The following is a 16155-nucleotide window of genomic DNA, read 5'->3' on the forward strand; positions in this document are numbered from 1 at the left end:
CTGTTATAAGCAATACTTCAGTGATATCTTTGTACAGGACCTTTGGCATATGTGTATTTTTTTTAGAAAACATTTATTGATCTTCACCTTTTTGCCAATATTATAGTCAGAAAAAAGATACTTCATTGTGGTGTTTTTTGTTTTCGAGATGGAGTCTCACTCTGTCGCCCAGGCTGGAGTCCAGTGGCATCATCTCAGCTCACTGCAATCACGCCCCTATAATTTTTAGTAGAGACAGTGTTTCACCATGTTCGCCAGGCTGGTCTCAAACTCCTGACCTCAGGTGATTTGCCTGCCCCAACCTCCCAAAGTGCTGGGATTTCAGGCATGAGCCACTGTACCTGGCTTGCATTTTCTTAATTTGTTTAGACTTAGGGTCTTTATTTTTTTTTCTGTTTTACAGGGATGCTATCAGTGCTAGATACTAGATTTATTGTTTTAAAATTAATTAAATTTATGTTGAATAACTTGTAGAACAAAACTCAAGGAAGCACCTAGCATTTTTCACACTGTTAAAACTGGAAACCAGAATCACTCTTGAAGAGGTAGGAGATCAGAGATCAGCCTCTTTGTTCATCCTCAGATTTTTTTTTTTCCTGGGTAGGACTTTTCCTATGTAATAATGAATAATGGCCATGTGATTTAAAAAATTCGAATTAGTAAAGGTACTTATGCTATTACTTTAGTCTTTACTATTTAACAGCATGGGCAGGTGTCTTTGAATTTTGAAAGAAAAAAAAACAGCTCCCTCACTTGAAGCTCTTCGAAAAAGACTGATAAGCAATTTGATAAGCAATTTGAATAATAAAATTGAAATATTTTGGCTGACTTCTGTATTTCCTGAGCTGTGTCACCTCTTCTTCATTTAAAAAAATTACCTGTTTGTTCTTATTCATATTTTTATGTCAGAATTTTGAAACAGCCAAAATTCCAAAATTTTTCTGTATTGGAATACATAAAACTAGCAAGAGACTTTGAAAAAGTGAGGAGTTCAGCTGGGCTCAGTGGCTCATGCCTGTAACCCCAGTACTTTGGGAGGCCAAAGCAGGTGGATCACAAGGTCAAGAGATTGAGACCATCCTGGCCAACATGATGAAACACTCTCTACTAAAAATACAAAAATTAACTAGGCATGGTGGTGCACCCCTGTAGTTCCAGCTACTCGAGAGGCTAAGGCAAGAGAATTGCTTGAACCCAGGAGGCAGAGGTTGCAGTGAGTCGAGATCACACCACTGTACTCCAGCCTGGTGGCAGAGTGAGACCTCCGTCTCAAAAAAAAAGAAAGAGGCCGGGCGCGGTGGCTCAAGCCTGTAATCCCAGCACTTTGGGAGGCCGAGGCGGGTGGATCACGAGGTCGAGAGATCGAGACCATCCTGGTCAACAAGGTGAAACCCCGTCTCTACTAAAAATAGAAAAAACTAGCTGGGCATGGTGGCGCGTGCCTGTAATCCCAGCTACTCAGGAGGCTGAGGCAGGAGAATTGCCTGAGCCCAGGAAGCGGAGGTTGCGGTGAGCCGAGATCGCGCCATTGCACTCCAGCCTGGGTAACAAGAACGAAACTCCGTCTCAAAAAAAAAAAAAAAAAAAAAAAAGAAAGAAAAAATAGTGAGAAGCTCTTCTTATGTACATTAATTTTAGTAAAAATTATTTCCAGAAAATAAAAATTAAAGATTGTCTTCTGAAAACTATTTCAGTTGAAGATGTTCCAGAACTCTAACACTTTAAATAGATTTAAAGAAAATTTTAAAATTACGTTTCTGTGATTTATGTCTTACTTGATTTTTCATCCTAACTTCATTTACTCTACTTTTCTTTCCTTTACTTCTCTTGCTAATACAAAAAAGTAATAAAGGAATAGGAAATGTTAGCTCTCCTGAGTAAATCTCAGATCTTTTGTTTGTACTTCCCACTTATTTTCTTCTTAGATACATTTTCATTTGTGTGATCACCTGGAATATTTGCATATTACTTAATCATTTGCAATTCCTGGTCATTTTTTAAAATTCTAATAAGAAAAAGCTGCTTTTCTCTCTTATTTTTTCTGTTGGGTAATAAAGAGAATATGAATTTATTTACTAAGAAAGTGAGCTACCTTTGAAATTTCCAAAATAAGCATGACCTTTTAGTGGGTGAACTTTTTGTGTTATCTTTTACAAAGGGCCAGGCACAGGGGCTAACACCTATAATCCCAGCACTTTAAGAGGCCTAGGCGGGTGGATCACGAGGTCAGGAGATCGAGACCATCCTGGCCAACATGGTGAAACCCTGTCTCTACTAAAATCCAGAAATAGCTGGGCATGGTGGCACGTGCCTGTAGTCCCAGCTACTTGGGAGGCTAAGGCAGGGGGATCTCTTGAACACTCAAGGTGGAGGTTGCAGTGAGCCGAGACTGCGCCACTGTACTCCAGCCTGGTGACAGAGCGAGACTCTGTCTCAAAAAAATAAAATACTTTTGTGAATGTGATGACTAAATGTGGCAGACTGATATGTTCTTTTTCATAGCTATTGAACCATAGTTCTAGGAACAGGCAGAAATCCATAAATGACGCTGGATTCTTTTTTTGAGGCAAAGTATCACTCAGTTACCCATGCTGGAATGCAGTTGCACAAACACAACTTGCTGCAGCCTTGACCTCCTCAGATCAAGTGATCCTCCTGCCTCAACCTCTCATTGAGCTGGGCCCACAGGCACGTGCCACCACACTCAGCTAATTTGTTTTATTTTTTTTTTAGAGACGTGTTCTCACATTGTTGCACAGGCTGATCTTGAACTCCTGGACTCAGATAGTCCTCCCATCTGGTCCTCCCAAAGTGCTCGAATTACAGGCGTGAGCTGTTGTGCCTAGCCTGAATTCATTTTTATTGCTGTCTTCAATTTCTTCCAGAACTGTGGCCCTGGCTTTCAGATTGCCATCAATGACTTAATAAACTTTAGTCCTCACCAGACATCTGTAGATTAGTATAAATTGCCTGACAGCCCTTAGATGCTCAGTAAGTTATATTGATTTTAATACTCCATTTGTCGATTGGTTTGATACTTTTTTGTTCTTGCTTTATTATTAGACAAGGTACCAGATGATCATCTCAGAGATTAGATGGCAGTCCTCTTTCTCTGGGTCTCCATTAATTTCCATTTCTTTAGTTAGACTACTTAGGAATAGAAAAATCTTCTTCTGAATCCTTTTATTTTCTGTATTCTTCTCATAGTAGCCCTCTATTTTTATCTCCACCTCTGAGCTTCTGACTTAAGTGGAAGAGAAGAATTTGGATGGTTTGTGCATTTTCCATGTGATTGCTAAAAAACGTTGAATGATAGGAATGTGATATCCTGCAATATTTTAATGTTCATGTGGTCTTAATATTCTTTCCATTCTGCATTCCCAGTGGTTCACTGCTGATTTTTTTTTTTTTTCTTTGAGACTGAGTTTTGCTCTGTCACCAAGCTGGAGTGCAGTGGCACATCTCGGCTCACTGTAACCTCCCAGGTCCAAGCAATTACCCTGCTTCAGCCTCCTGAGTAGCTGGAATTACAGGTGTGCGCCAGCACGCCTGGCTAACTTTTTGTGTTTTAGTAGAGACAAGATTTTACTGTGTTGACCAGGATGGTCTCAATCTCCTGACCTCATGATCCCCCCACCTCAGCCTCCCAAAGTGCTGGGATTACAGGGCTGAGCCACCATGCCTGGCATCACTGCTGCTTTTTTTTTTCTTTTTTTGAGACAGAGTCTCGCTCTGTCACCAGGCACCAGGCTGGAGTGCAGTGGTGCAATCTCGGCCCACTGCAACCTCTACCTCCTGGGTTCAAGCAATTCTCCTGCCTCAGCCTCCCAAGTAACTGGGACTATAAACGCACGCCACCACGCCCAGCTAATTTTTGTATTTTTAGTAGAGACGGGGTTTCACTGTGTTGGCCAGGATGGTCTTGATCTCCTGACCCCATGATCCACCCGCCTAGTCCTCCCAAAGTGCTAGGATTACAGGCTTGAGCCACTGCACCCGGCTCTCACTGCTGCATTTTTAGGTATATGGATCTGCAGTGTAAAATAACAGCCCTGGTGTCCCATTGGTAATGGTATCTGTTGTGGGACTTGGAACTCTATAACTCATATGATCATAAGAGCTCCCTTCCTAATATTAATGATAAGCTTTATAGAATGAATGAGGACATGGCTTTTTGTTTCATTTAAAAGGCTGTGTCCCCATTTTATATCATGATTTGCCATTTTCTGTATGGAATTTAAGTGTGGATTGTTTTTTATAAATAGTGTAGTGACTTTTAAAAACTTAACCGAACTCTTGATTTTAGAAAAGTCTGCTTTGACTCCACCTCCCTAATTTTTTCTCTATCATCAACATTTTTCTCTAATTAAAGCCTTTTTAACCTCCTAGGCAGTGGCCATTCACCACCAAGTAGCAGTCTAACTTCTCCAAGCCATGTGAACTTGTCTCCAAATACAGTCCCAGAGTTCTCTTACTCTAGCAGTGAAGATGAATTTTATGATGCCGATGAATTCCATCAAAGTGGCTCATCCCCAAAGCGCTTAATAGAGTAAGTAGATGATTAGAATATGTATTTAAATGATTCTCCAGATTTTTAAAAATCTAACTTGATTTTGAGACTAGTGTTAATGACAGACTTGGCCTCATCAGTTATTATTTGGAAACAATAAAAAGGGCAACCTTTTAGTAGAATTTTTTTATTGATATGTAATAGTTGTATGGACAACTTGTTTTCATTTGGCTTATTGAGCAAAAGCTAGTTTCTGTGAGAGTTTTTATTTTAATCCTAAATTACTCCAAATGGAATAAATAGCATTACCTGTAGTAATGTGCCAGTGTTATTAGTTGAATTCTGTCCGTTTTTACAGTACCAGCATCAGGAGAGGGTACAGTGAGAGTGAATAAGCTATGAAGCATTATACAAATAGGTTTCTATTACTTTTTTCTTTTTTAAATTAGAGTGGAAATACTCAATACCTATCAGCCAGGCACTGTGCTAGGTTGATATCAAGGTTACAAAGACCCAGGCCCTGCCCACAAGGGACTTTTGGGGGAATAGGCAGGCCTTTATACTCTAATGGATACATGGTGTGGTATCTTGGTCCTGGTAGGCTGGCATAACAAAATATAGTAATCTAGGTAGCTTACAAGCAACAGAAATTTATTTCCTACAGTGTTACGGAGCAAAAGGGGCTCACTGTCCAATGCGCTAGAAGCCGTGACCTGGGTTTTCGAAAAAAGAAGAGTTTTTTATTGCAAGTCTACTTACAGGGAAACAGAAGTCCACCTCAAATCTGTCTCTCTGTGCCAGCTTTAAGGCACTAATTTTATTTAAAAACGTTTAGGGAGCCAGGTGTGGTGGCTTATGCTTGTAATCTCAGCAATCTGGGAGGCTGAAGCAGGAGGATCAGTTGAGTCCAGGAGTTTGAGGCCAGCCTGGGCAACATGGTAAAACCCCATCTCCAAAAAATATAAAAATTAGCCGGGCGTGGTAGCACACAGCAGTAATTCCATCTACTCAGGAGGCTGAGACAAGAGAATCACTTGAACCCAGGAGGCGTTCAGTGAGCTGAGATTGTGCCACTGCACTCCAGCCTGGGTGACAGAGTAAGACTCTGTCTCAAAAAAAAAAAAAACAAAAAACAAAAAACAACAACAACAGGTAGAATTACTGATTTACTTTCATTTTACTTGTGTTTGCTATAGATATATTAATAGTTGGCTTAGTTTTTCTTGGGAATTTTTTTCTAATTCTGCTTTCTCAGGAGTTGGTACTGTTACTATAGCTAGGGTTTTTGCTTTTTAAGACAGTACAAATTTGGAAATAATTAAATGTGAGTTTTCAAGCTAATTACCTGCAGCCAGTCCTTAGACCTTGAATGCTGGTTTCTTTATGAAAGGCTCTTCTCTTAAGTATGGTCATGAATTGCCGGGCACGGTGGCTCAAGCCTGTAATCCCAGCACTTTGGGAGGCCGAGGCAGGTGGATCACGAGGTCAAGAGATCGAGACCATCCTGGTCAACATGGTGAAACCCCGTCTCTACTAAGAATACAAAAAAAATAGCTGGGCGTGGTGGCGCGTGCCTGTAATCCCAGCTACTCAGGAGGCTGAGGCAGGAGAATTGCCTGAACCCGGGAGGCGGAGGTTGCGGTGAGCCGAGATCGCGCCATTGCACTCCAGCCTGGGTAACAAGAGCGAAACTCCGTCTCAAAAAAAAAAAAAAGTATGGTCATGAATTAAGAAATATAGCATTTGTGTTATGACTATATAATAGCTGCTCAAAATCTCAGCACATATATGGAAAGTGACTGTATTGCTTCATGAAGTTTCTGACTTAGGATCAATTCAGCTGTTGAATGTGGGAAAAAGTGAAATATATGTGGTCTAGGTAAATATATGTGGTTAAGATGTAGAAGGGAAGTTTGAATCTACAACTAGAGAAGCCCAGTATAGCAGAAAGGACTTAGTTTAGCATATTGGTTTCTTTTCTTCATTTTGAATATGAAAACATAAACTATTGAGAAACCATTGTTAGCAGTTTGCCAATAGAAATTTAATTTTGAAAAGAAGTTTTTATAATGGGGTAAAAAGAAAATAAGATATGGAAGAAAATTCCAAAATAAAAGGTTGTTACTAATTTTTGAAGGGCTCAATCATTATTTAATATTTAAAACAGAATTAAAGACAGTCATTTATTTATTTTGAGATGGAGTTTCGCTCTCGTCGCCCAGGCTGGAGAGCAATGGTGCAATCTCTGCTCACTGCAACCTCCACCTCTTGGTTTCAAACGATTCTCCTGCCTCTCAGCCTCCTGAGTAGCTGGGATTGCAGGCACCCACCACCACACCTAGCTAATATTTGTATTTTTAGTAGAGATGGAGTTTCGCCATGTTGGCCAGGCTGGTCTCGGACTTCTGACCTCAGGCAATCCGCTCGCCTCAGTCTCGCAAAGTGCTGGGATTTACAGGCATGAGCCACTACGCCTAGCCTAAAGACAGTCTCTTATATTGGACATTTGCTGTTGTTCTAAATAAAGTGCAACTGAATATCACTTGCTAGTAAATGCCATCCTTTAAAAGCATATGACTATATTCAGTAAAAGCTTGATAATATGTGGTTAGCTCTTGGTAACATCACTGATAGTCACTCTCTGGCCCCAGTTTAAGGGATTCTCCCAAAAGTTCTACAAAATCAAAACATTTAAAAAACTTACCTGTTGTACCTGTAATAGACAGGTCTACAAAGTCACACACAGGCTCATAGACTTCTCCTATTCCTGCTGTTAAGGTTCTTTCTGTGCTCTCCCTGTCCCATAATAAACACACAGTTCATGAATCTCTTTGAAAGGGTCCAAAGTTAAGTTTTTATGTCCAACTAACCCAGTCTGGGTTCCTTTTCTCCCTCAATTTCAGTCTTCCTTGTATACCCTAATCTAGAAGCCCAAACCAGCAAGGACTGCAGATGTTTTATTTGGGCACAGCACGGTGTTCTGTTGACTTGTTTTTTGTTTTATTTTAACAGGGCTTTAGATCCTTTCAGGTTGGGTATGCTGGCTCCCAGTTCCATATTATCTTCTGTCTTGGCCCTATCTACATATTTTCTGCCTGTCATCTGTAGGCATTTGAGCTTGTGACACCTGCTGGTCATCAGCTGCTACTGCTAATTTTCTAACTCGGAGGTCAAATTTATTTTTACTGTTTTTTGTTTGTTTTTCCATTTCTGAAGGAAGAGAACTTGAAAGCTTAAGTCCTTTCACTATTCTGTTTCTAAAGACCTATACTAATGATAGCTTCTATGTGAACTATGTTATTGAGCAGTGTAGTTTACACATTTATAAATGAGATGAAAGTATATGTTGGAAAGAACTTGTACTTTGGAGCCAGACATGTGTTATAAATAGCTCCACTACTCACGAGCTGTGTGACTTCAGGCCAGTCATTGAAACTCTGAGCATCTGTGTATTACGAGAATCATTATGTTTAGGGTTATGTAGATATAGACATAATGCGTATGGCCTATACAGGGTACACAATAAATTGTTATTATAATTCAGAACTTTAAATTTTTTAGCATACTTAATGATTTTATGCCTATATTGTAGACAACTTAGAACATTGCAGGCAAAACTTTCCTGTATACAGAGATGTTGTTTTTAACTGTTTTCTTTGTTCTGAACAAGGTAAATAATGAAATGGCTAAAAATGTATCCCATTTTTTCCCATTTACAGCCTTATTGAGTATCTCACTTGGCCCAGACATGGTTTCTAACCATGGGTAAGGAGAAAAAGCACTGCTTAAATAGGACCTTTGGAAATGCGTCTAAAATAAGATTCATATTTTATAGGATTGGGGGTTTTTAGGTCAATTGATTTTAAAAGACTTACTCTATTTCGAAGATATATCGCAGAGGCACAAAGCATTTTAAAGATAAGTTTCATGTACTTTTTTTTTTTTTTTGAGACAGAAGGTCTCACTCTGTCATTCAGGCTAGAGTGCAGTGGCACAAACACAGCTCACTTTAGATTCAACCTCATGGGCTCAAGTGATCCTCCCACCTTAGCCTCCCCAGCAGCTGGAACCACAGGCACACACCACCATGCCCAGCTAATTTTTTTTGTGACAGAATCTCACTCTGTCCCCCAAGCTGGGCTCTGCCTGTATTAGAACACTAGAATATTAGGATATTCTAAGATTATAATATATTATGTATTCTAGTTTGCCCTGGTTACTTACCTATTTTTCAAAATTCCTTGAGTAGCTGCATATTATTTCTTTGATAATTGAGTAGTATAGATCACAAGGTACCATAACTAATGTCCAACTCACCAGTTTTGAGAGGCAGTGGAAAATATGTCTAAAAGACCCAGGTAAGAGAAATCAAATTATCATTAAATGATAGAACTGGGGCCAGGCATGGTGGCTCATGCCTGTAATTCCAACACTTTGGGAGGCTGAGGCAGGAGGATCACTTGAGCCCAGGAGTTTGCAGAGGTGCGATCTTGGCTCATGGCAATTTTAATAATTTAGTAACTTATTTAATGATTTTATTTATTTTATTTAATCATTAATTTAATAAATTTAATAATTTAGGCCGGGCATGGGAGCTCACGCCTGTAATCCCAGCACTTTGGGAGGCCAAGGCAGGTGGATCATGAGGTCAAGAGATCGAGACCATCCTGGTCAACATGGTGAAACCCCGTCTCTACTAAAAATACAGCTGGGCATGGTGGCGCGTGCCTGTAATCCCAGCTACTCAGGAGGCTGAGGCAGGAGAATTGCCTGATGCCAGGAGGTGGAGGTTGCGATGAGCCGAGATCGCGCCATTGCACTCCAGCCTGGGTAACAAGAGCGAAACTCCGTCTAAAAAAAAAAAAACAGAAACACAAATTTAATAATTTAATTATTTTTTTTTGTAGAGATGGGATCTCACCTTGTTACTCAGGCTAGTCTCAAACTCCTGGGCTCAAGTGATCTTCCCACCTTGGCCTCCCAAAGTGTTGGAATTACACCACGCCTGGCCCCAGTTCTACCATTTAATGATAATTTGTTTCTCTTACCTAGGTCTTTTAGACATATTTTCCACTGCCTCTCAAAACTGGTGACTTGGACATTAGTGATAATACCTTGTAATATGCTAAATTATCGAAGAAGTAATATTTAGTTACTCAAGGAATTTTGAAAAATAGGTACGTAACCAGGGCAAACTAGAATACATAATATATTCTAATTTTAGAATATCCTAATATTCTAGAGGATATTCAGAGCCCAAAGGATTTTTAGAGCAGTGAAACTATTCTGTATATACAGTGGTGGATACATGTTGTCATATATTTATCAAAACCCATGGAACACGCAACTTAGAGTAAACCCTAATATAAACTGTAGACTTTGAGTTATAATGATGTATCAATGTAGGCTCATTGATTGTAAGAAACATACCTCTCTGATATGGGATGTTGATCGGGAGGTTTGCATGTTTAGGGATAAGGGAGTATTAAGTTTATTAATTTAAAAAAATAAAAAGAAGGTAAGTAACAAGGGCAAACAATGATTAGATTAGAAAACATAATGTTTTCATACCTGTAGATTTGTAATAAGACTGTTATATGTGTACGATTTTATAAATACAGTGTGAGAAATTTGATTTCAATTTTTACATTTAATAAGTAAATTATATGCCTTTTTGATTTTTTTTCTTTATTTGGGCGGCTGAGGTGGGAGGATCACTTGAGGCTAGGAGTTCAAGTCCATCCTGGGCAACATAGGGGGACCTTGTCTCTAAGAAAAATATAAATACATGCACACACAAACACACACACACGCACTTACTTCCCTGGATAAAATATGACTACAGGTATGATAATTTAATAATAGAAGAATCTTTCTTTAGACCTGTTAACTGGCTCATAAAAGCCAGTTAACATAAATTTACTTGTATAAATAATTTATTTTATTATTTCAAGTACAGTTTTTTAATGATTAGGAAGTGTTAATACCAACGTGGGCTTTTATTCAAAGGATCTCAAACGTAAAGACAAAGACATCTTTCTGAGACTTGCCGTTTTTGAGTTTCTGGAATTGTTGCCAAGAAATGTGACATATTTAGATTTATACCCGGTAACAAAATCAGAAAATGGAACTGTAGTTTTAAACTTAAATGCAGAGGCAAAGATCTTACTAAATTTTGGTGACTTCTCTAGGCCATGACTATCAACATGGCTATGTTGAGCATGTCCTATGCACAAAGGGTAATACAAGAGACCCTGTCATCACATTTTACAATGTTGGATTGAGGGTAGCAAGGAGAGAATTCTAAAGCATATGTATACATGCATGTAACCAGCATGCATATACAAGTCTAGCTTACCATAATTCTAAATTGCTTTCTTTAGCTTAATAAGGTGATTAATGTTTTTATAGTTCTGGATCTGCCTCAGTCCTGACTCACAGCAGCTCAGGAAATAGTCTAAAACGCCCAGATACCGCAGAATCGCTTAATTCTTCCATGTCCAATGGAACAAGTGATGCTGGTGAGTGACCTTTGAGAATTTAACTTTCTTTCTTTAAAAATATTTGTAATTCTAGTAGCAGCGGAGATTGGCCCAATTTAGCACCAGTCTAATAAGATGTGCTTTATTTTAGACCTTTTCGATTCACATGATGATAGAGATGATGATGCGGAGGCAGGGTCCGTGGAGGAGCACAAGAGCGTTATTATGCATCTCTTGTCACAGGTTAGGCTTGGGATGGATCTTACTAAGGTAAGAACTAAATTCGCTTTAAGTCTAAATGGGTATGTGTGGATTCTCAGTGATTGCATGGTGAGTGTGCCTGCAAATGTAGAAAAATGACATAACTTCTGTTTATACTTGTGTTTTCTTGTGATTTCATGTATGTGTAGATAAGTAAAAATTTTATAAATGATAAAATAAGTGAAGCTAGGATAATTTCATAGAGAATAGTGTGTATGAGTTGTATGGATTAAGATTTGGTAGAGTTCTAGCCAGGCGCGGTGGCTCAAGCCTGTAATCCCAGCACTTTGGGAGGCCGAGGTGGGTGGATCACGAGGTCAAGAGATCGAGACCATCCTGGTCAACAAGGTGAAACCCCGTCTCTACTAAAAAAAATACAAAAAATTAGCTGGGCATGGTTGTGCGTGCCTGTAATCCCAGCTACTCAGGAGGCTGAGACAGGAGAATTGCCTGAACCCAGGAGGTGGAGGTTGCGGTGAGCCGAGATCGCGCCATTGCACTCCAGCCTGGGTAACAAGAGCGAAACTCCGTCTCAAAAAAAAAAAAAAGATTTGGTAGAGTTCTAATCTTAGGGTCAGAGGATCTGTGTTTTCATCCTGCCTCTGCTATTAGCAAACCTTGCATGGGCTTCAGTGAGTTTCTTCCTCTGTGGACTTCCGAGTTCTCTATGCAAATTGGACACACAGTAACCTGTTTCAGAGGGTTGTTGTAAGGACTGGAAGAGACTGTAGTGAATGTAAAATTGTATGACACATATTGAGTCATACAAAATTATCATAGTCTGGATTTGAATTTGAATTTTAACTTGGAGCTCTCAACAGAATGCACACATGAATTAGGAGACTGGTGTATGGGTGCCTTTGTATATTCCTGCCACTGTGCTTGAAGGCTTACCCTTTCACTTAATTCTCACCACAGTACCACAGTGTAGGCATTATTGTTAACTTCATCAGGAAACTAAAACTCAGAGGTAAAGTAATGTGGCAGAGTCGTATTAAGTCATATCAAGTGGCAGACTGAAATTCTAATCTGGTCCATGATTTTAAAACCTGTAATCTTTCCATTGCTGCCTTTGTCTTGAAGGCTTGAACTGTAGTAGCTTTCATATTGATTAAATTAGTGTTCTGCCCAGCTTTGGGGAGTTTATTAAATTTAGGGTTTTCACTTGTGTTAGAGCAAAATCAACTCCAGTGCTATTGTCTTTGTCAGTAGTTAACTCCATTTTGTTTTGGATTTAGAGGACCATTAAGAAAAAGACTGATTCATAATACCTTCAAATAAGTGTCTATAATTAAACCTTATGCCCCTAATCTAAGTGAGAACAGAAACACAAGGAGCACATTTATTTGTGGAGCCCAACAGACTTACCAGGAATATTCTAGGTAGGAGAATATTTGCAGGAGTTTGTCCCTAGAAATGCTTCCGTAATCTTTAGATTGCACAGCTGCTGGCTCTGTTGTTGTTGTCGTTGCTGCTGTTATTAGGAAGGACATTCTTTTCCAGAAGTGACCCATTAGGCCTCCTGTTAAATCTCATTGGCCAGCATCAGGCATATGCTCGTGCCTAAACCTGTCACTGGCAAGGGGGATGTTCAAAGATTGGTTTAAATTAATCCACATTCACCCCTTGAGACGTGGGAGAGGGCCATGGCAGCGCATAGCTGAACCTGAACTGAATCAGAGTTCTATTGGGGTGAAGCATGGATGTGGAGAGGCAACCAAATATGTTTGCCACAGTCAAGTTGTAATTCTTGCCTCACACACTTTTCTCTGCAAATCCATATTTGAGTCCATAGCTGCTAAAAGCTTGTTATATTATGAAATTAATCATAATTATTTTTTACTGAATGTGTTTAAAATATTTGAAATATTTATTGGCACAGATGGCTATGATTGCCAACAGATTCTGAAGTCTTGATTCCTTTTATGCAGTCCAAAGTATTATTATAATCATGTCTTAAATTTGTGTCTTTTATAAGAATGTTTTCTCACTTCAGAGACTTCCCAAAAAGTTTGTTTTCCAAATACTTTGTAGTTAAAAATACTACACAGTCACCTCCCATTTAACCTCACTTAGTCTTTAAAACAACCCTAAGATATAAGCAGGACATGTAATTATCTTCCTTTTCAGGAACTTAGAGAAAGTGAGTTAATTTTTTAGGGCCTCCTCAGAGGCTAAGAAGAGACTAAACAAGCCCTTGAACCCAGGTTGAAGACAACCAAACCCAGCTCTCTTCATCATTGTTGCAGCAATTTGACATCATGGCATGTATCAATACAGCACTGCAAATATTGAAGAAAATCTGTTAAATGAGAGTTCTCAGAAAAATCCCAAGTAGAAGAAAAAATATTTCTATTTCAATTACATGTGAAATTAAACTTTTTTTTTTTTTTGAGACAGAGTTTCGCTCTTGTTACCCAGGCTGGAGTGCAATGGCGCGATCTTGGCTCACTGCAACCTCCGCCTCCTGGGTTCAGGCAATTCTGCCTCAGCTTCCTGAGTAGCTGGGATTACAGGCACGCACCACCATGCCCAGCTAATTTTTTGTATTTTTAGTAAAGACGGGGTTTCACCATGTTGACCAGGATGGTCTCAATCTCTTGACCTTGTGATCCACCCGCCTTGTCCTCCCAAAGTGCTGGGATTACAGGCGTGAGCCACCGCGTCCGGCCAAAATTAAACTTTTTAAAAATGTTTTTTGGCTATTCTTTTTCCTTTAAATTGGCTGTTCAGTTCCTTTGTCCATTTATCACTAGAGTAGTGATCTTCATCTTGAATTGTAAGAGCTGTTTATATATTAAAGGTATTTACCCCTGTTTTCTTCTTTAGCCTTCTTACTTGGTGGTTTATAATTTCTGAATTACCTAAAGTGGTAAGAAGTTGCACTAAGTCAGTTTATCAGCTTACCTGCTAATCCACCCCTATTTGGATTATGAATTTACGTGTTCTGTGGAAAAAAAATGTTTACCTAAAATTTAAATGCTGAGAGTCTGATAATAAACACTCTAAGTGTTACAGTCTTAGTGTCCCTTTCCAAACTTGTGTTCATCAGCCCACTTTATATTTTCATTGTATATCCAGCCACACTGGTTCACTGATTAATCGCTGTCACACCCCTTTTCCTATCCTTGTCTTTTTTTCTCTCTCTCTTCTCCATGTCTTCTTCTTTTATCACAGCATTACTCTTTAAGGCTTTTCTCTAGTGTCATCTCAATGAATTGTTTCCCAGCCCTGCCCTCATTCTGGTCCCCCAAACAGAACATGGTATTTCCTTGAACTGAACTTCCAAGGTGCTTAGAGCATTTATTGTATGATGTTTGTCACAGTCCATCTACAATTTAAATGCTCTTGTAATTCTCTCATACTTACCTTTGCTTCCACCATAGTTTGCATTCATTCATTCATTCATTTAGAGATGGAGTCTTGCTCTGTCCCTGAGACTGTACAGTGGCGCAATCTTGGCTCCCTGCAACCTCCACCTCCTGGGTTTAAGGGATTCTCCTGCCTCAGCCTTCCGAGTAGCTGGGACTACAGACACAAGCCACCACACTCAGCTGATTTTTGTATTTTTAGTAGAGATGGGGTTTGACTATCTCAAACTCCTGACTTCAGGGAATCCACCCACCTCAGCCTCCCAAAGTGCTGGGATTACAGGCATGAGCCACTGCACCCAGCCTCCAACTGGGCTGGGTCTTGAATGTCCACTATATTCAAGGTCCTGTATTAAAAGGACCTTGAATATAGTGGATATGTAGTTATTACTAAATGTGAAGAAATTTTTGCTTACTCTGGTGTTCTGCTTCATAATGGATGATTGATAAGCTGATACTCATTTCACAAACTCTTCTTCCATTCCCATTCTGTAATGGAATTCTTCTCTTTTTTCATTGGTTAATCCTCATCTTTCTCATGTATTCCTCTATTCCAGTTTGTTGGTTCCCAGTCTATATTCTCTTCCTTTTGTTTATTCCTTTAATTGCTCATTTAAAAGTTTCTTACTGTATAAATAGTAATGAGAGCACAAGTGTGAATAAAACTTAGTTCTTGGATTGTAGGTGCTTATCATAGATTTTCTATACACTTGTCTAATGATAGAGCAACAGCAGCAGAGAGGAAAGTGCACACACACTCCAAACTCAGATCCAGTTTTGAATTCCACATTAATAATGGGACAGTGAAAAAAATGTTTCACCCTTTCTGGGCTTCTTATTTCTTCATTGTGATAATTTCTTCATTTTAGGGCTAATAATTTCTTTAGGGCTGTTGTAAGATAATGTGTATGTAATATACAAATAATAAAATAATGTATCTGTAATGTCCAGCAGATAGGAGGCATCACAGGATTTCTCTGAATGAGTCTGTTGAGTAGTGTGTTGATGTTACTGCACTCAGGGAAAAAAGGAAAGTTGCATAGAGGAAGTGACATTTGAACATTCAAAACCCCTTCTTTGTTTTTGATCTGCTGGGCGGGTTAATGGGCATTTCTGAATCTGAACAGTTTGATAATTAGTTTTTGGAAGCATGCCTGGGCAATATGTGGTGGATGTTACCATGATTTGAATGAGATGGTTTTTTGTTTTTTCTTTTTAAAAGATCTGTTTATCTGAAGAGAAATTTCTTCAAGGGTCAAATGTGTATGTTTTTCAGGTAGTTCTTCCAACATTTATTCTTGAAAGAAGATCTCTTTTAGAAATGTATGCAGACTTCTTTGCACATCCGGACCTGTTTGTGAGGTATTTGACTGAACGTGGTAGTTTCCAACTTTTAAAGATGTTACTCAATAGCTTTCTGCCTTTTTTGCAGGATAGATGGATTCCTTGTTACCTTTCAAACATTTCTAGGTATTTTGTGGTATTGAATAATGTATTTATACTGGATACCTATCTGTTTGATTAAGTTATA

At 39.1% G+C, this 16155-nt stretch overlaps 1 protein-coding gene across 8 annotated transcripts in view; it reads left to right on the forward strand.

Moving 5' to 3' along the window:
• OSBPL9 (oxysterol binding protein like 9) overlaps positions 1-16155 on the forward strand; it is a 182938-nt gene that overhangs the window by 156322 nt on the left and 10461 nt on the right. For all 8 annotated transcript variants that reach the window (XM_039474568.2, XM_010349188.2, XM_003921563.3 and 5 more), the window contains 4 exons: positions 4390-4549; positions 10922-11031; positions 11144-11262; positions 15901-15986. In XM_039474568.2, coding sequence (XP_039330502.1) covers positions 4390-4549; positions 10922-11031; positions 11144-11262; positions 15901-15986 — 475 coding nt within the window. The remainder of the gene's footprint in view (positions 1-4389; positions 4550-10921; positions 11032-11143; positions 11263-15900; positions 15987-16155) is intronic.

The sequence above is a fragment of the Saimiri boliviensis genome, chromosome 11, assembly GCF_048565385.1.
Source record: "Saimiri boliviensis isolate mSaiBol1 chromosome 11, mSaiBol1.pri, whole genome shotgun sequence".
Taxonomy (NCBI): domain Eukaryota; kingdom Metazoa; phylum Chordata; class Mammalia; order Primates; family Cebidae; genus Saimiri; species Saimiri boliviensis.